The 20,128-nt window shown below is 37.9% G+C and overlaps 1 protein-coding gene across 15 annotated transcripts in view; it reads left to right on the top strand.

The window, feature by feature from the left end:
- The window catches only part of MLLT10 (MLLT10 histone lysine methyltransferase DOT1L cofactor), a 208,027-nt gene that overhangs the window by 46,384 nt on the left and 141,515 nt on the right, over nt 1–20,128 (top strand). For 14 of the 15 annotated variants that reach the window (XM_073885578.1, XM_073885577.1, XM_025891913.2 and 11 more), the window contains exon 4: nt 11,731–11,785. In XM_073885578.1, coding sequence (XP_073741679.1) covers nt 11,731–11,785 — 55 coding nt within the window. Of the gene's footprint in view, nt 1–11,730; nt 11,786–13,925; nt 13,973–20,128 lie in introns of those variants that run through there. The other variant, XM_073885583.1, reaches the window with a different exon arrangement.

Genomic DNA, 20,128 nt, shown 5'->3' with positions numbered 1-20,128 from the left:
CAGCAACCTTTTTCATCCTTTTCAAGATTGCTTTGTATACTTTAAGTTTTTAGCATTTCCATATAAATTTCAATATTAGCTTTTCCAGGGGCACTTGGGTGCCTCATTCGGTTAAGCATCTGCCTTCAGCTCAGGTCATGTCTCAAGGTCTCGGGATTAAGCCCCACATCAGGCTTTCTGCTTAGCAGGGAGTCTGCGTCTCCCTCTCCCTCTGGGCTTGCACATGCTCTCTCTTGCTCGCTCGCTCTTAAATAAATAAAAAATTAAAATAAATATTAGCTTTTCCATCACTTCAGAAAGGTTGATGGGTGATATGATGATGATAACCATTGTTGATGGGTGATATGATGATGGGTGATACAATGGATGATAACCATTGCTTTCAGTCTATAGATCAGTTTGAGGAGAATTGACATGTTAACAGTGTTGAGTCTTTTCATTAGCATGGTATATCTCCATTTCTTTAGGTCATCTTTGTTTTCTCAGCAATATTTTGTAGTTTTCAGTCTTTGGTCTTGTGTGTCCTTTGTGAAAAAAAAATGTGTGTTTTTTTTTTTTTAAGTTTTTTCCTCTTACTGTAAGTGGTGTTTTAAATAATTTAATTTCCTAATTATTTGTTCTTGGAATATGGAAATAGAATTGACTTATATTGGCTTCTGTCTTACAACCTTATATAAGTCATTAATTCTATGAGTATTTTTGGTAGATAAATCAGATATTTGTAGGAGATGATCATGTTACAATTTTTACCTCTTTCCACTTTGCATTCTTTTAATTTTCTTCCCTTATTGCATGTACCTTAGTCCTGTTCCCATTCTTTAGGGAAGGCATTCAGCTTCGTACCATTAATTATGATGTCAGCTGTAGGCTTTTTATTAATGACCTTTATCAGGCTGTTTAAAAATAGAGGTTTTATTATTATCTAAGTATGGCCACAAGGCCTGTGACAGATCAGGAGAGGATTCCTGTTGTAAAGGAATCCTTTATAAAGTTGTAAATTATGAAAATAAAGGCAAGATCCTTCATTTTGGTTTCCATGGAAAGGAATAGTCAAGGAATGGTAACCAGGTTTAGGATTCTCTAGTTTGAATAATTTCAAGTGCTTTGTGGTTTAGGGGCTGCCCAGAGTTGTCTGGTACCTTCCCCTGGGGTGATTAGAGTAGGGGAATATCGTGGCCAGATATAAAATAGAGATGGTTGGGGCTATGGTCTCTGTATTGGTTGGTTTGCATATGAAAGCTAGCTGGAGCATTGGTAGCTATCTCAGGAATTAGATAGCCCTGAAAAGGGTTACCAAGGCCCAACGTATCAAAAGTATAGAATGAAAGGATATGATTAATAAACAGGTTGTGTAAAATCTATTCCTAGTTTTTTGACAGTTTATGGCATGAATGGATATTGAGTTTTGTCTGTTTTTTTCTACATCTATTGAGATGATTATGTATTTCTACATAATAATAGTGAATTTCATTGTTTTATTTTCAAATGTTATATCAATCTTGTATTCTTATTTTTTCTGAAGATTTAATTTATTTGACAGAGAGAGAGAGAGAGAGAGCACAGGCAGGGGAACTGGGAGAGGGAGAAGCAGGCTCCCTGCTGAGCAGGGAGTCGATGCTGGGTTGGATCCCAGGACCCTGGGATCATGACCTGAGCTGAAAGCAGACGCTTAACTGACTGAGCCACCCAGGCACCCCTCAATCTTGTATTCTTGGGATAAATTTTACTTGGTTATGGTGTATTATCCTTTTTGTATATTGCTGTATTGAAATTGCTAATGTTTTATTAAATATTTTTGCATCTGTGTACCTTTAGGGATGTTAGTCTATAATTTTCTTTTTTTGTATTTTCTGTTCAGGTTTTGGTATTATTGGTATTATTACCTAATATTATTAGGTGTGTTTGTTAGTATTATTCATAGTGAGCTTAGAAAATAATTTCAGAAGTGTTCTTTATATTCTGGAAGTGTTTGTGTGAAGTTGATGCTGTTTCTTCCTTGGTGTTTGAAGGAATGTACCAGTGAAAAAGTCTGAGCCTAGAGTTTTATTTTGGGGAAGGATTTTCAGAATGAATTCAATTTAAAGGGCGCTTCAGATTTTTGTTTCATCTCATCAATTTTTTGGTAAGTTGTGTTTTTCCAGGAATTTTTCCATTTCATCTAAGTTGTTAAATTCATTAACATAAAGTTAATAGTCTTTTGTCTTTTTACTATCTGTGGGTTCTATAGTGATAATTCCTCCTTTTTTGTTCATACTGGTAATTTATGTGTATGCTTTATATCCATTTAGCTAGAGGTTTATCAACTTTGTTGATCTTTCCAAAGGACCAGCTTTGACTTGTATCTAAGAAATCACTGTTCACTTCTAGGTCATGTAGATTTATTACTGTTTCATTTAAGACTTTTATAGTGTTAGCTCTTACATTTAAGTATATGACCCATTTTGAGTTACTTTTATGTATGATATAAATAAGGGGTCCAACTTGTTTTTTGCTTGTTGAGTAGAATTTTTAATATATGAGTTTTGTAAAGCTGTTTCTCTTTGTATTAATTTCTTAGCATTCCAGTAGTAATTTCAGTATATTTCCTTACCTTTTTATTGTCCATTTATATAGCGTACCACTTACAGTTAGTATTATACCTCTTCTTAAATGTATAGAAATGTTGCAGTCATAGAGATTCTTTGACATAACCTCTGTTCAGTTATGCTATTGTCATATGTATTAGATCTCTGTGTTATAACCCCTGGAAAACAATATTATAATTTTTGCTTTCAATAATCATTTGTATTTTTAAGAATTTAAGAACTAAAATTCTTTTATATTTTCCAGGTATTTACCATTCGTGGTCCTCTTTTTTGCTTCCTAAAGATTTACATTTTCATTTAGTACCATTTTTTTTCATTATGAAGAATTTCTTTAGCCTTTGTTGTAGTCCATGCCTCCTGGTGATGAAATCTGTTTGCTGTCTTTTGTGTGAAAATACCTGTTTCACTTTCATTTTTGAAGGACATATTAGTTGGATATAGAATTCTGGGTTGAACTACAGTTGTTTTTCTTGAAGCACTTTAAAGATTTTGTTTCACTGTCTTTTGACTTCCATAGTTTATGATGAGAAATCAGCCATTTATCTAAAAACTGTTCCCTTTTATTTGATGTGTCCTTTTCTCTTGGCTCCTTGATGACATTCTTGCCTTTGTTTGCTTTTCAGCAAGCAGTTTGGGTACTTGGGGCTCACTGAGTCTATAAAGTTCTAAGACAAATTTTATCCACTATTTTTCAAAACTTACTTTTGCCGTATTCTCATATTCCATATTCTCTTCCTCCTCACCACTTTTCCTCCTCCTTTTCCAGACCATCAATTACACATGTTAGATTTCTTGACACTGTACAATAGGTCCCTGAAGGCTTGTTCATTTTTTTCCACTATTTTCTCTTTTTCAGATTAAAGATGAGAGATAATGTAGCTTCAGAGTCAGTGACTCTTTCGTTTGTCATCTTGGTTTTGTTGTTAAGCCTGTCCAGTAAATGTTTCACTTCATATATTGTTTTTGTTTTTTTTTTTTTTTTTTGAGAGGGAGAGGTGGGGGTGGGGCAAAGGGAGAGGGAGAGAGAATCTTAAGCATGCTCCATGCCCAGCATGCATTGGGTTTCCATTTTGGGATCCTGAGATCAAGACCTGAGCTGAGATCAAAAGTTGGACGCCTAACCGATTGAGCCTCTCAGGTGCCCCTAATTCTTTTTTATAGTGTCTTTTACTTTGCTGAGATTTCCTATTTCACTTAATATAGGTACATTTTTATTTTTCTCTTAGAACTCAGTTATAATAGTTATTTAAAGCCTAATTCCAGTGCCTCGGTCATCTTAGGGTTGGTTGACCTTCATTGATTGTCTTTTATCTTAGGGTTGGTTGACCTTCATTGATTGTCTTTTATCTTAAGCATGATTAACGTTCTTCTACTTCTTAGTAGATCATGTAACTTGGATTGTTCTTTTTTTCTTTAAAGATTTTATTAATTTGAGAGAGCGACCACCACGAGGGGTAAGGGGTAGAGGGAGAGGGAGAAGCAGACTCCCTGCTGATTTGCAAGCCTGATATAGGGAGTCTGCTTCTCTCTCTCCCTCCTGCTTCTGCTCTGTCTCTTTCTGTCAAATAAATAAATAAATGAATGAATAAAATCTTTTTTTTTTAAGATTTTATTTATTTGAGAGAGAGAATGAGAGAGAGCACATGAGAGGGGGGAGGGTCAGAGGGAGAAGCAGACTCTGCTGAGCAGGGAGCCCGATGCGAGACTCGATCCCGGGACTCCAGGATCATGACCTGAGCCGGAGGCAGTCACTTAACCAACTGGGCCACCCAGGTGCCCTGAATGAATAAAAAAAATTGGGAAACTTCTTCTGCTGGTCCCTTCCACGTTTTGACTACAGGTGGGAAACCAGAATCTGGCTGCTAACTGTGTGTTTGTCTTTTATAAGCTTACTTAACTGTTTTGGAAGTAGAAGTTCATTTTAAGCAAAAAAAAAAAAAAAAGTGATGATGGTGAATGTTTTATCCTGCAGATACTTCTTTATGCCACAATTACATCTGTTATATAAGGAAGATCAAACTTAAAACCTTTTATCCTTTATTGATTTATTCTTATCAGCTTATAATATTTTTACAAAGTTTGGTATGTTTCAGTTCATTGCAGTTATTATCTTTTTTGGCCTTAAGTGATTTCCCATTTTTTTTTTTTTAAAGATTTATTTATTTGGGAGAGACAGAGATAGAGAGAGCATGAGTGGGAAGGAGAGGGAGAAGCAGGCTTTCCACTGAGCAGGGACCCTGACGTGGGGCTTGATCCCAAGACCCTGGGATCATGACCTGAGCCGAAGGCGGATGCTTAACTGACTGAGCCACCCAGGTGCCCTGGCCTTAAGTTATTTCATCTTTGGCCAGCAGGAACTTCTTTAGGTTGGCTGATAAGTCCTTTTGACATGAATAAAGTAGTCTTTTATAGCTTCCTTGCTGTCTGATAGAATGTTATCTCGAGCTTACTTGACCTAGACTAGGAATCATCTACATCTTTCAGGAGTCCTGGCAGCTTTGGGAAATGCTGTTTGGAGACCACAGCCTTGGCACTAGAGGTGCTCATTTCTACCCTGGTAGCCATAAGTTTTTGTAAAAGAAAAGATAGGGTATTTTAGATTTATTTTTATCTTTTTTTTTTTTTTTTAAAGAAGAAATGGGGCTCCTGGTTGGCTCAGTTGGTGGACTATGTGACTCTTGATCTCGGGGTTGTGAGTTTGAGCCCCTTGTTGGGTGTGGAGATTACTTAAAAATAAAATCTTTTTCTTTTTGTTTAAGATTTTATTTATTTATTTGAGAAAGAGAGCACAGGTGGGGGGGAGGGGCAGAGAGAGGGTCAGGGAGAGGGACAAGCAGACTCCCTGCCAAGCAGGGAGCCCCACGTGGAGCTCGATCCTAGGACCCTTGGATCACACCCTGAGCTGAAGTCAGATGCTTAACTGACCTAGGTGCCCCAAAAAGAAAATCTTTTTTTTTTTTTTCCTGGTGAGAGAGAATCTTAAGCAGGCTCCACACTCAGTGTGATACAGGGCTTGATCTCACAATCCTGAAATCATGACCTGAACTGATATCAAGTGTTGGATGCTTAACCAACAGAGCCACCCAGGCACCCCAAAAATAAAATCTTAAAAAAAAGAGGGGTGCCTGTGTGGCTCAGTTAAAGCATCTACCTTTGGCTCAGGTCGTGATTCCAGGGTCCTGGGATCGAGTCCTGGCTCCTTGCTCAGTGGGTAGTTTGCTCTCCCTCTGCACCTCCCCCTGCTTGTGCGTGTGTGCGCTCTTTCAAAAAAAAATGATAGTAAATATTTTATCGTACAGATACTACTTTATGCCGCAATTATATCTTTTATTATAATATGAGGAAGATCAAACTTAAAACCTTATCCTTTATCATTTTATTTTTTCTTACCATCATATAGTATTGTTTTCAATCATTTCCTTGTTGTATCTTGTAATATGATGGTAATACAGTCTGGGTAAGCCAACATAGTGGAATAGATTGTTACATAGCCACAGCCTCCCAAAGGGTCAGTATTTTGGGTGAACTTGATTTAATGAAGTGTTAGTGGGTTTTATCTTTTGGCAAAAGAATCTAATATAAAGTAGAAAAAATATTTGGAAATTAATGTCTCCATTCTAAAGATGGAAAATAGTTGCATCATTTCTTCTTATGCTATATGATGTAGCAAAGAAAGAGCCACCTTGTATAACTTGCACTTGCTTGGGCCATTTCAGTTAAAGGTGTTTTTTTGGGGGGGCCATTTCAATTAAAGGTGTTTTTTTTTTTCCCTTGGTGAATGTGAAATCTTCAATGTGTGCTTGCTTGTTTGTTTGATTTCCTTATAATCTGTGTTCTCTTTCACAGGATTTACTTGCACTTTATTTTTTATTATTTTTTTCCTCTACCCCAGCCGCCTACTTGTACCTTTTAAAGACTACTTCTCACTAAAATAATAATGTATCTGTGGGATTGTAATAGTAACATGTTTGACTGCATCCTGCCCTATAAAACTTTTCAGTTTGACAAAACAGAGGATCACGGGGGGAGGGAGGGAAAAATAAGACGAAATCAGAGAGGGAGACAACAAACCATAAGAGACTCTTAATCCTAGGAAACAAACTGAGGGTTGCTGGAGGGGAGAGGGGGGTAGGGTGATGGGGTAACTGGGTGATGGACATTAAGGAGGGCAAGGGTTGTAGTGAGCACTGGGTATTACATAAGACTGATGAATCACTGAACTCTACCTCTGAAACAAATAATACACTATATGCTAATTGAATTTAAGTAAAAAAAAAATAAAAACTTTTCAGTTTGAATTGGTTTACTGTAGGATCTGGAGTCTCTGTGGTTCAGGGTTCCTCATACCAGATCCTTCCTGAGTTAGGGTATAGTCTTCTAACTATAACGTAACCTTCTTTTCTTTTCCTGTACTTTTTTTCTCTGAAGTCTCCTATATATCTATTTTTGTTTTTACTAGGAAGACAGAGCATGTAATAATGTATCTCTATAAAAATTTAAATTATAAAAGAAACAAAGTATTTTGGAATAAAGAAATAAATTCACTCATAATCTTACCATCTTCACCATAGTCCTGTTAAGCATGTTTTGTGTATTTTATTTTATTTTATTTTATTTTTTTAAAGATTATTTATTTATTTATTTGACAGAGAGAGAGACACAGAGAGAGAGGGAACACAAGCAGGGGGAGCAGGAGAGGGAGAAGCAGGCTTCCCGCGGAGCAGGGAGCCCGACATGGGGCTTGATCCCAGGACCTTAGGATCACGACCTGAGCTGAAGGCAGACGCTTAATGACTAAGCCACCCAGGCGCCCCTGTTTTGTGTATTTTAGAGTTTATTTCTATGTGAATATACCATTATTTCTCTCATTGTTATACAGTTAGACTTTTTATACAATTTTTTTTTAAAGATTTTATTTATTTGATAGAGAGACCACGAGCAGAGGGGATGGGCAGAGGGAAAGGGAGAAGCCGACTTCCCACTGACCAGGGAGCCTGATCCCAGAATCAGGACCTGAGCTGAAGGCAGATGCTTAAGTGACTGAGCTGCCCAGGCACCCCAACTTTTTTATACAATTTTTAAAGATTTTATTTAATTATTTATTTTTGTGAGAGAGAAAGAGAGAGCATGCGTGAGTAGAGAGAGGGGCAGAGAGAGAGAGGGAGAGAATCTTAAGCAGACTCAGTGCTGAGCATGGAGCCTAACACAGGGCTTGATCTCACAACCATAAGATCGTGACCTGAGCCAAAACCAGGAGTTGATTTCTTAACTGACTGAGCCACCCAGGTGCCCCTATACAATTTTTATAGCTATAAACAGCCATATATGTTTGTATACATATATTTTCATGTCTTGAAATTAAAGTATATAAATGTGTAAAAATGACACATAGTATTTAATAAGTGCTATTTCTATCATATTATTTCCTTTGGCTCTCCAGAAATGAAGTAATTGAATTAGTATTTTTTTTGAATCATGTTGTTAAATTGCTCTCCAAAAGAATTGGATTATAGTGCCATCAACAGTATATGAAAATTAATGTTCACTGCACTTAGAATGTTAGGAATTATCTTTTTTTTTTTTTTAAAGATTTTATTTATTTATTTGAGAGAGAGAGAGGGAGAGCACAAGCAAGTGGAGTGGCAAGCAGAGGGAGAGGGAGAAGCAGGCTCCCCGCTGAGGAGGTAGCCCGATGTGGGGCTCGATCCCGGGACTCCGGGATCATGACCTGAGCCGAAGGCAGCCGCTTAACCGACTGAGCCACCCAGGCGCCCTCTTTTTTTTTTTAAAGGATTTTACCTATTTATTTGAGAAAGGAAGAGCACAAGCTGGGGAGAGAGGCAGAGGGAGAAGCAGACTCCCCGCTGAGCAGGGAGCCCAGTGCGGGACTTGATCCCAGGAGCCCGGGATCATGACTTGAGCAGAGGCAGCCGCTTAACTGACTGAGCCACCCAGGCACCCCTTTATAGACATTTTTAAAAAAAGATTATTTATTTAAAAGAGAGAGAGTGCAGGGAGGAGCAGGTGGAGAGGGACAAGCAGGCTCTGCACTGAGCACAGAACCCAACGCGGGGCTCGATCTCAGGAGCCCAAAATCATGACCTAAGCCAAAACCAAGAGTCGAATGCCTAACCAACTGAGCCACCCGGGCGCCCCTAGACATGTTTAATTCCTTCGATTTGACTAATTAAAATGTTTCTAGCTCTTATATTGAAATTGTTTTTCATGAGGTGCCTGGGTGGCTCAGTTGGTTAAGTGTCCTACTCTTGATTTTGACTCAGGTCATGATCTCAGGGTTGTGAGATTGAGACCTGAGTTGGGCTCAGGGGGGCATCTGCTTGAAATTCTCTCTCTCCATCCCCCTTTTCCTTCCCCCCCCCCAGCTCACTTGCTTGCTCTCTCTAAATAAATAAAATCTTTAAAAAAATAAAGAGGGGCGCCTGGGTGGCTCAGATGGTTAAGCGTCTGCCTTCGGCTCAGGTCATGATCCCAGGGTCCTGGGATCAAGTCCCGCATCGGGCTCCCTGCTCCTTGGGAGCCTGCTTCTCCCTCTGCCTCTCTCTCTCTCTCTGTCTCTGTCTCTCATGAATAAATAAATAAAAATCTTTAAAAAAAATAAAAGGAATTGTTTTTTAAACATTTTGAATTTGGATTAGTGATCAGTAAGGTTTAAGGGTCTAATCTAAATATTTTCTTCCCTGATTGCTGAACAATTATTCTTTTTTTTTTTTTTTTAAAGATTTTATCTATTTATTTGAGAGAGAGAGGGAGAGACTGAGAGAACGAATGGGAGGAGGGACAGAGGGAGAAACAGACTCCCTACGGAGCAGGGAGTCCGTCGCAGGACACTGGGATCATGACCTGAGCCAAAGGCAGACGCTTAACCGACTGAGTCACCCAGGCGCCCCCTAAACAATCATTCTCACACCCAGTCATCCCAAGGAGTAATTATCTCTGGTTCTATGTAGTTTTTAAATTAGATTTAGTTATTCTTCTAAAAGCAACTCTTTCTTTCCCACAACCTAAATCACTCAACTAATAGTGTTTCTTTCTGTAAGAGAAGTTGCTGTATCTCTTAGAACCAAATTATTGCCTGCATTTTGCAAGTGTGCTTGTGTTTTTGCTTCTTCTGTCCATTCATCATATAGTTTTTGAGTTACCATGTCTGGAGATGGATAGATGCTAGGACTACAGCCATGAAATGGAGCTTATACTCTAGCAGAGGAGATAAACATAATTGCATAGTTAATTGTGATTGCAGTATATGACAAGAAGGAAGTGTAGGCAATTTGTAATATGGCACCTAATCTAATGGAGGGAATCAGGGAAATCTTTGAGGAAGTGACTTTAAGCAAGAACTTGTGGGTTGAATAGAAGTTACCCAGCTGTGAAAGAGGGTTAGGGTGTAGGACAGGCATTACAGGTAGAGAGTAAAAACAACACACTTAAGGGCTGTGAAGCAAGAATGAACTTTGGAGTATTTATAGAACCGAAAGAAGAGGGGCACCTGGATGGCTCAGTCAGTAGAGTATGAGACTCTTGATCCTGAGTTCGAGCCCCATGTTGGACATAGAGTTTATTTAAAACAAAACAAAAGTGAAAGAAGAAAAGGCAGTATTGCCTAGACAGTGAGATGTTGAAAAGAGAGGGTTGTGGAGGTAAGTAGGGGCTAGATCATGTAGGGAAACCATTAAAATGTTTATTAAGTGGCATAGTGATATACTTGAACCTGCATTTTTGAAGTTCACTCTAGATTGGTGGTATAGGTAAGAGTAAGTATGGGGAGAGTATTGAGTGGGGGTCCCTGAAGTGGTCCTTATGAAAGTTGATGTTGGCTTGCAGTTGGCTAATAGTGTAGATGGAGAGAGGTAGTCAGATCTCACCAGTACTCAGGAGGATGAATGGGCAAAATACACTGATTAAATATGAGCGAATAGGGTGAAGCTGTCAAAAGATGATGTCTAGGTGTCTTGTATGGGCAATATGTGGTTGAGAGTATCCTTACAAAGATAGAGAAGGGGCATTTGGCTGTCTGTCAAAAGAGCATGTGATTTTTTTTTTTTAAAGATTTTATTTATTCATTTGAGACAGATACAGAGAGAGAGAGCATGAGCAGGGGCAGAGGGAGAGGGAGAAGCAGACTCCCTGCTGAGCTGGGAGCCCGATCTGAGTCTTGATCCTAGGACCCCAGGATCATGACCTGAGCCGAAGGCAGACGCTTAAACCATCTGAGCCACCCAGGTCCCTAAAAGAGCATGTGATTCTTGATTGTGGCGTCGTGAGTTCAAGCCCCATATTTGGTGTTGAGATTACTAAAAAAAATTAATAAACTTAAAAACGATAGAGAATACTGCAGGAAGAGCAAGTGTTGCTATAGATTTTGGACAGTGCTTAAAGTGCCATTGCAATTGTAGGAAGTTTTATATATGGATCCAAGGACAGAGCTTAATAGGAGGTAAAATTTGAGAGTCACTGACTGACTTGTAATTTAGTTGGTAACAGATGTATGGAAGATATGAGATTGACTAGTGTTGGACATGAAATGAGAATGCATGTTAAGCCGGAGCCCTGAGGAACTACCTCATTTAAAGGTTAGACATGGTGATCAGAAATGTGTTGCCAAAGAGGTTAGAGGAAAATCGGGAGAGTGAAATACTGGAAGATGAATGTAGGATCTAATGGCTTATGTTTCATTACTTATTCACTATTTTATGTTAATTTTCTTCTCATTTTCCTTCATAATTTGTTCATATTACTTTATTATATGCTGCAAAACCTCTTTGGAGAGCAGCAAGGTAGGGTACAAATAATAAATACTCAGGTGTGACCTCCAGGAGCATATTCTGAATAGTGAGACAATGTCATTGAAACTTACCCTATTTACTGATTTTTTGAGAGAGCAAGCACGAGTAGGGGGAATGGGCAGAGGGAGAGGGAGAAGCGGACTCCACGCTGAGTAGGGAGCCTGATGCGGGACCCCATCCCAGGACCCTGGGATCATGACCTGAGCCAAAGGTAGCCGCTTAACTGACTGAGCCACCCAGGTGCCCCGGTTCCCACATTTTAATAGTTTTGAGGTTATAGGGAAGATGTTATACTTTGGTAATCTGAAAAATTTCTTTTCTTTCTTTTTTTTTAAAAATAGAGATGTGAACTGTGTCCTCATAAGGATGGAGCTTTAAAAAGAACAGATAATGGGGGTAAGTACAGAGATCTTTAAAAAATTTTTTATTGAAAACTGGAGTGGAGGAGTATTTAAAAATATCTGGTAGTTCATATTATAATATCAAATGTTTACCACTCAAATATTTTTAATAGTAATGGATGTAATTTATGAATCTTTTTTGCTACATAATTTATGGATAAACTTTTAAGCTTTTTTTTTTGAGAGAGTGTGAGTGGGAGGGTGCAGTGGGAAAGAGAGAGGGAAAAAGAGAGAGAGAGGGCTCCACACCCAGCACAGAGTCCGAATCTGGGCTTGATCTCATGACCCTGAGATCTTGAAAGTGAGCTGAAATCAAGAGTCAGACTTTTAATGGACTGAGCCATCCGGGTACCCCTAAGCATTGTTTTTTTAATGTAGAATGGTCCACATACTTCTAATTAAAATCTTGACTTTTTTAATGGGTATAATTCTCTCGTATTAGAAATTATTTTTGGAAAAATAAGCTACTTTTTCTGTTGTTAGAGCTAAACTCTGATGTTTTAGAGTCTTTTCCCCCTCTCTTTTGTGTATTGCTGGACAGATTTTTTTTTTTTTTAAAGATTTTATTTATTTAATTGAGAGAGAGAGACACAGCGAGAGAGGGAACACAAACAGAGGGAGTAGGAGAGGGAGAAGCAGGCTTCCCGCGGAGCAGGGAGCCCGATGTGGGGCTCGATCCCAGGACCCCGGGATCATGACCTGAGCCAAAGACAGACGCTTAATGACTGAGCCACCCAGGCATCCCCAGATGATATTTCTCGTGAATGTTAATTTTAACACCCTGAGGACTTTTGTTGCTTGAATATAGAGAAATGCTGACTTCTGTCTTTAAATTTTGGTGTGCTTTCCTGAGGACCCCAATTTGTATTTTTCATTTACATCTCCATTTTTAGTTACCTCCCTCTGAGAAATCGTTTTTCTTTATAGCTCTGTACCACTCTTAAATACGTAGACATGAATTTATCAAACTGTGGCATACTATGAAAATAAACTGATGAAGAAACTCATAAAAGTAGAGGTTACAACTCCTGTTAGTACACTCTTCCATTTTGGGCAGCCACCTCTAAAACATTTTTGGTGTAGAATAGAGGAATGACATGAGTAAATAAAAGGGAAAAATAGAGTGTTTTTGCCTAGCTCTGCATAAGTTTATTTATATACAAATTTAATGTTCAGGCGATGTTATGTAGTCACATTGTACAAAATTTTAAAAATATTAGAGAAACGCTTGCTCCTATTCCTGTTCACCATCTGCCTAGTTTCTCAACAACTTTCCTGCTGGTGATGTAATTGCTGTTATTACTTATTTGCATATCCTTCTAGAGTTTATTTCCTATATACAAATACGTATGAATAAAGTAATATTTTCTTCTAATATTTATACAGATGGGTGAATATACATACTCTTTTGCATCTTAATTTTTCTACTGAACAATTTATTACCAGTATAAAGCTCTCTTTTTTATGTAGTCACCTGTGGATAGACTTTCTGTCTTCTGCTTTTATGACTAATGCTTGTATACATGTCATACGTACATACATCTGTAGGATTATTAATCCCAGGGGTGGAACTATTGGGTCAAAGTTTATAGTTAATTTGATAGATATTCCCAAATTGTTTTCCTCGGCGGTTGTACGAATTTATGTTTCTAGTACAGTGAATGAAAAACTTATTCTCCATATCCATTGGTAATCCAGTAGGTGATAATTGGTATATCAGAGCAGTTATTTTGCATTTCTGTTACTATGAGTGAAGCTGAGCATCTTATATTTTTAAAAGCAATTTGTATTTTTCTCTTTCTGGCCTGTTAATATGTTTTCTCTCTTTGGTTGTTGATCATTTTCTTTTTGATTTGTTGGAGCTTTCATAGGTGCCTCTCATTCATTCATTAGGCTTTTGTGATATGAATTGGGCTAGTTTTTTTTGCCCAGTTGTTTAGTCTTTGCTTATGGGGCTTTTTACCATGCAGAAGTCTTTGATTTTTTATTTAGGTGAATTGATTAATCTTGTCTTTCATGGATTCTGTATTTTGAACCATTAGTTAGAAAGGCCTTCCCTACTCCAAAGTTAATAAAGGAATTCTTTCACATTTTCCTCTAGTATTTTTATGGTTTCTTTTTTTTTTTTTTTACAGTTTAATCTTTGATACATTTGGAATGTATCCAGGTAATACAGTGTGAGGTATGGATCCAACTTTATTTTTTCCTAGATGCTAAAATGCTATCATTTGTCCCATCGCCATTTATTGAACAGTTCATCTTTTCTTCACTGATTTGAAATGCCATCTTTATTAGAGTCTGAATTTGATGTGTATTTAAAACATTCGACTAATCTGTGTTCCAAAATTGATTTGTAAATTATTTTGGGACCTGGAATGCATTTTCCTATCAGAATGCTAATTATATTTCTGGAGTAGTTAACAAAACCCCATGATGTACCTGATGGTACAATATTGATAATGGCTATTCTTTTTTTTTTTTATAATAACTATTCTTTAATATCTAACACCCCTTTTTCATGCTGGGAAATATGTTATAGGTTTTAGTTTAGGTTTTTTCTTGGCAATAGGATGAGGAGTTTCTCAATGCAGCTTCTAATTTTCTCAATCTCATCTGCTGTATGTAGTTCTCAGTTGTTAAAGGTAAGTAGATATTTAACAAGCTTAACATAGTTTGGTGTGTGAAAAGTGGGGTTGGTGTATTATAGGCAGAAGGAGACGCAAATGATAAAAGACACAAATATATCAAAGAATTGAAAATGATTTGGAATTAGACTGTAAAGTTTGAATAGCAGGCCTTCTGAGAGGGGCAACTAATGATATAGGCAAAGTTGTCATTCCTTCCCCTCTCCCCTACTCATCTTCCTGTCCCTTCCTTCTCCCCCTCCCCTCACCCCTCCCCTTTTCTGTATTAAGGACTTGATCCTGTTGATTGTGGGGAGCCACTGAAGCTGAGGAATAACATGAGATTTCTATTTTAGAAAGGTTACTCTCTGACAGCATTGTGGTGAATGGATTGGAAGGATCTGAGACCAGACAAGCTATAAAAAAAGAACAGTAGAGCTGGATCATAAGTGCATTTAACATACTTGAAATCACCTATATAGCCTGGGGGGTGGGGGTGGGAGGAGATAAGAAAAAAATAATTTGTAGAGGTAATTCAGTTTGCCATTTTACTCACTGAGCCTACGTTCTAGGCAAACCTATATGGAAATCCCTGTGAATTATTGTAGGGCTTTCCCCAACCATCACTGACAAAGATGTGAAATACATTATTGAGGGGGTCAGGCAAGAGGTGGTGATGTTACTTTACATTCTTTTGTTTTTTTAAAACTAAAAAAAATTTTAATTTTGGTATAGTTAACATTCACTATTACATTAGCTTCAGGTATACAATATAGTGATTTCAGCAATTCTATATATTACTCAGTTCTCATCAAGATAAGTGTTACTCTTCATCCCCTTCACCTAGTTCACACCGACCCTACCATCAGTTTGTGCTCTATACTTAAAGAGTCTGTTTTTTGGTTTGTCTCTTATTTTCTTTGTTCATTTGTTTTTTCTTAAATTCCAAATATGAATGAAATAATATGGTATTTGTTTTTTTCCGACTTACTTATTTTACTAAGCATTAGATTAACTCTTGATCCATACATGTTTTTGCAAGTGTCAAGCTTTCATTCCTTTTAATGGCTGAATGGTATTCCTCTGTGTGTGCGTGCGTGTGTGTAATATATATTTTTTAAGTTTACTTATTTTAAGTAATCTCTACACCCAGTGTGAGGCTTGAACTCATGACCCCAAGATCAAGAGTTGCATGCTTTTCTGACCAAGCCAGCAGGTGCCCCCACATCTTTATCCATTCATCTATTGGTGGACACTTGGGCAGCTTCCATAAGTTGGCTATTATAAATAATGTTGCAGTAAATATAGGGGTGCATATATCTTTTCAAATTAGTATTTTTTGTAATCCAGTAGTGTGATTACTGGATCATACGGCAGTTCTGTTTCTAATTTTTTGTGGAACCTCTATACTGTTTTCCACAGTGGCTGCACCAGTTTGCATTTTCACTAACAGTGCACAAGAGTTCCTTTTTTTTCACATCCTCACCAACACTTGTTGTTTCTTGTGTTTTTTATTTTAGCCATTCTGACATGTGTGAGGTGATATGTCATTGTGGTTTTGATTTGTATTTCCCTGATGATAAGTGATGTTGATCATCTTTTCATGCGTCTATTGGCCATCTGTATGTCTTCTTTGGAGGAATATCTATCCATGTCTTTTGCCCATTTTTTTTTTTAAGATTTTATTTATTTATTTGAGAGAGAGAGAGAGAGAATGAGAGACAGAGAACACGAGAGTGAAGAGGGTCAGAGGGAGAAGCAGACCCCCCGCTGAGCGGGGAGCCCGATGCGGGACTCGATCCCGGGACTCCAGGATCATGACCTGAGCCGAAGGCAGTCGCTTAACCAACTGAGCCACCCAGGCGTCCCTCTTTTGCCCATTTTTAAGTGGATTATTTGATACTTACATTCTTGAAGAAATTTCAGAATGAATTGAGGCCATTGATAGATACTAACTGACAGAAAAATGAGAAGAACTTACAAAATCTGACAGGGTTATATATTCAAAATTGGAATCTTAAGGGATTTTTCAAAAACGGTTTTGATTATGCTAATTTTTTGCTTTAGAATCTAAACCGTACAAAGATGAGACTCTGCTTTATTGCAGTAAGTTTAAGAGAGAGATTGATGAGGGAAAGGTTGAAGACAGCAGTAGTAGGAGGATAAAAATGAGGGCATGGACATCAGAGATATTAAGTGGTAAAATTTTGCAGGTATATTTTAAAAAATATACCTATTTTATTATGGGAAACTTTGAGCATACATAAAAGTAGAGAGAATCCCCGGGTACCTAGCTTCAACAGTGATCAAGTGATGGCTAGTCTTGTTTCATCTAAACCTTTCCTATGCCATTCTGATTATTTTGAATTTTGTGAGTATCACTAACATGTGGATATTTTAAAAATACACGATATATTATCACACATAAAAAAATTGACAGGAATTTCTTAAAGCCATCAACTGTTCAGTCATTATTCAGATTTTCCTCATTGTCTCCCTACATGTTTTCTTTTTGTATTTGAATGCATCAATGTCTAAATAAGGTCCATAAGCTGGATGTGTAAGGTGCATACATTGTAATTGCTTAATATGTCTCTTAGGTCTCTTTGTACCCTCTCCCCTCCATTCCCTTGTCACTTTACTTATGGAAAAACCTGGGACATTTGCCCTGTATAGTTTCCCACAGTACATTTTATTGATTGCTTCTCAGATGGGTGTGTGTGTGTGTGAACATGTTACTTTGTTCCATATTTTCTGTACATTAGTAATTAGATATATTCAGAGGCTTGATCATATTCACTTTATTGTGGGTTGATCATATTCAGTCGTTAAGCTGGCTCGGGTCGTGATTCCAGGGTCCTGGGATGGAGCCCCGCATCGGGCTTCCTGCTCCGCGAGGAGTCTGCTTCTCCCTCTCCCACTCCCCCTGCTTGTGTTCCCTCTCTCGCTGTGTCTCTCTCTGTCAAATAAACAAATAAAAAAAAATACTTCATAGTGTTGTATATTTCCTTTATGAGGCATGTGATATTTGGTTATCCTCTTTTTTGTGATATTAGCAGCTGCTGACCGGTATCTGGACCATTATTTTATTCAATAGAGGTTGATTAAATTGTGAAATTCTGTCATTAGGAGCAGGAATATTTCTATACAGAGAACCGATTCCTTATCAGCTATTTCATTACCCTGAAGTGCAGTTTGTGAAGGAAGGACAGGATATTTTATTCTTTTTTCTTAAAATTGAGGTAAAATTCGTATAGCATAACATTAACCAACTTGATTTATACAGTTTAGTGACATTTACTGCTTTCACAGTGTTGTGCAACGACCACCTTTGTCAGTTTCCAAAACATTTTTATCACCTTAAAAGAAAGTATGCTTTCATAAGCAGAAACTGTACATTCTACCTTCTACCCTTCCTTCCCTAGCCCTTGGCAAGCACCAATCTGCTTTTTGTCTTTATGGATTTACTTATTTTGTACATTTTACATAACTATAATAATCACACAATGTATAACCTTTTGAGTCTCTCTTCTATCTTGGCATAATGTTTTTCAGGTTCATCAGTGTTGCAGCCTGTATTAGTACTTCAGTCCTCTTTATAGCTGAATAATAACGTGTGTGTGTGTGTGTGTGTGTGTGTGTGTGTGTGTGTGTGTGTGTGTGAGAGAGATTGTTTACATTAGGTTGGTCCTTTCACTTTTTGGACATTTGTGTTGTTTCTACCTTTTGATTGTTGTGAATAGTGCTGCTATGAACTTGGTTGTACAAGTATCTGTTTTATCTTTATCTCTTTTCAGTTTTGGGGGACATATACTAGGAGTGGCATTGATGGGGTCAGATAGTGATTCTGTGCTTAACTTTCTGAGGAACCACCAAACTTTTTCATAGTGGCTGCACCGTTTTTACATTCCCACAAGCAATGTATGAAAGATCCAATTCCTTTTCATTCTCACCAACACTTCTTTTCAAGTTGGCTTCTCTGTTCTGCCTCCTTTTTTTTTCTTTTTTAAAGAGAGAGAGTACACAGGTGGGTGAGGGGCAGAGGGAGCCCAGTGGGGAGCCCAACTCGGCTTGGTGTCATGACCTGAGCCAAAATCAAGAGTCAGACACTTAACTAACTGAGCCACCCAGGCACCCCCCCATTTTTTTTTTTTTTTATTTAACAAAGTACTACAGAGACTGCATAACTGTATACAATGTAATCATCGATACTGGGTGATTAGCAAAAATTCCTACAAGTGGAATTGCTGGGTCGGAGGGTATGAACACCTGTAATTTCAGTGGATTTTGCCAAATCCTCCTCTGTTGAGATTGTAGTAATTCACACTTTATTCACAATACGTGAGAAGAACCTGTTCTTATCATACTTACCTCAGCAGTTATACAACCATCTGAGTGGGTTTCAATTTTGTTTTATTCATCAAACTCACGTCGTAATTGGCTTATCCAACACCAATAAAGGAAAAGTATATACAATTGAAATAATACAGAGACTTCCAAACTCTGATGCAAGACTTAATGTTGTCATTGTTTTGGTTTTAAGGTTGACAAGAAGCTAATGTGAATGCAGGTCACATTAGCATGGGGAAACCACCAGATTTGGTTACCCTCAGCTTAAAAATGCCTACTAGTTGGGGTGCCTGGGTGGCTCAGTCGTTAAGCTTCTGCCTTTGGCTCGGGTCATGATCCTGGGGTCCTGGGATTGAGCCCCGCATCGGGCTCCCTGCTCCACGGGAAGCCTGCTTCTCCCTCTCCCACTCCCCCTGCTTGTGTTCCCTCTCTCACTGTGTCTCTCTCTGTCAAATAAATAAATAAAATCTTAAAAAAAAGTCTACTAGTCATATAGACTCTGTATTTGTAAGTGGCTGGCTATTCTATTTTAATGTAGCTGTGGACCATAAATTATGTAAGTTGTACATACTCCTGACAACCAAGTACCACAGGCTAACAACAGGCTAAAATAAAGAGCACGCTCAGATAAGTTATTAGTACATGGCACACCCTACAATACTGTCATCAGTCTTCAGAGTTGGTGTTACAAGAAGTTAAACTACCATATTTTCCTCCAGAGCCTGAAGGAGGGATTCTGAGTCTAGTTCTTAACCCTTTCCATCCATCATTATTAAGGATCTTTTTATATTTGTCAATCTGGTAGATAAAAATTATGTCAATATAGCTTAATTTGTATTTCTTTTATTGTGAGAGAAGTTTATCAACTTTTCATATGCTTAAAAGCTAATTTGTATTTCCTTTATGTGAAGTATTCCTTATATTCTTACCTCCGTTTTCTCTTGGTGAATTCCTCAAGGTACATATTTGGATTGTTGTGTAGGAGCTGTTGGTGTATTATGGAAATTAGTCCTTTGTAGTATGAATTGCTGGAGTTTTTCCTACCAGGTGGTTGGTTGTCTTTTTTTTTTTTTTAATTTTACCATTTTTTCCCCCTTAATGTTCTTTTACATTTAATTGCCATGTCTCTATGTCTCCTCTGTTTGTAAGAATTTCTCAGTCTTTTCTTGTTTTTCATTGCCTTAGCAGTCTTGAGTACAGTTCAGTAACCCCCCCAATCTGGGTTTGCCTGGTATTTTCTCATAATTAGCTTGGGTTGATGGCTTTTGGGAAAAAGTACCATAGAGGTTAAGTCTACTGCTCATCTTGTCATATCCGGGAGTACAAAAAATCCACAAGACATCACTGATGATATTATCAGGCTA

The sequence above is a fragment of the Callorhinus ursinus genome, unplaced genomic scaffold (assembly GCF_003265705.2).
Source record: "Callorhinus ursinus isolate GAN/ISIS: 27379988/994484 unplaced genomic scaffold, GSC_fseal_2.0 scaffold63, whole genome shotgun sequence".
In the NCBI taxonomy this organism is placed as follows: domain Eukaryota; kingdom Metazoa; phylum Chordata; class Mammalia; order Carnivora; family Otariidae; genus Callorhinus; species Callorhinus ursinus.
This window is presented reverse-complemented; position numbering and strand designations above follow the sequence as displayed.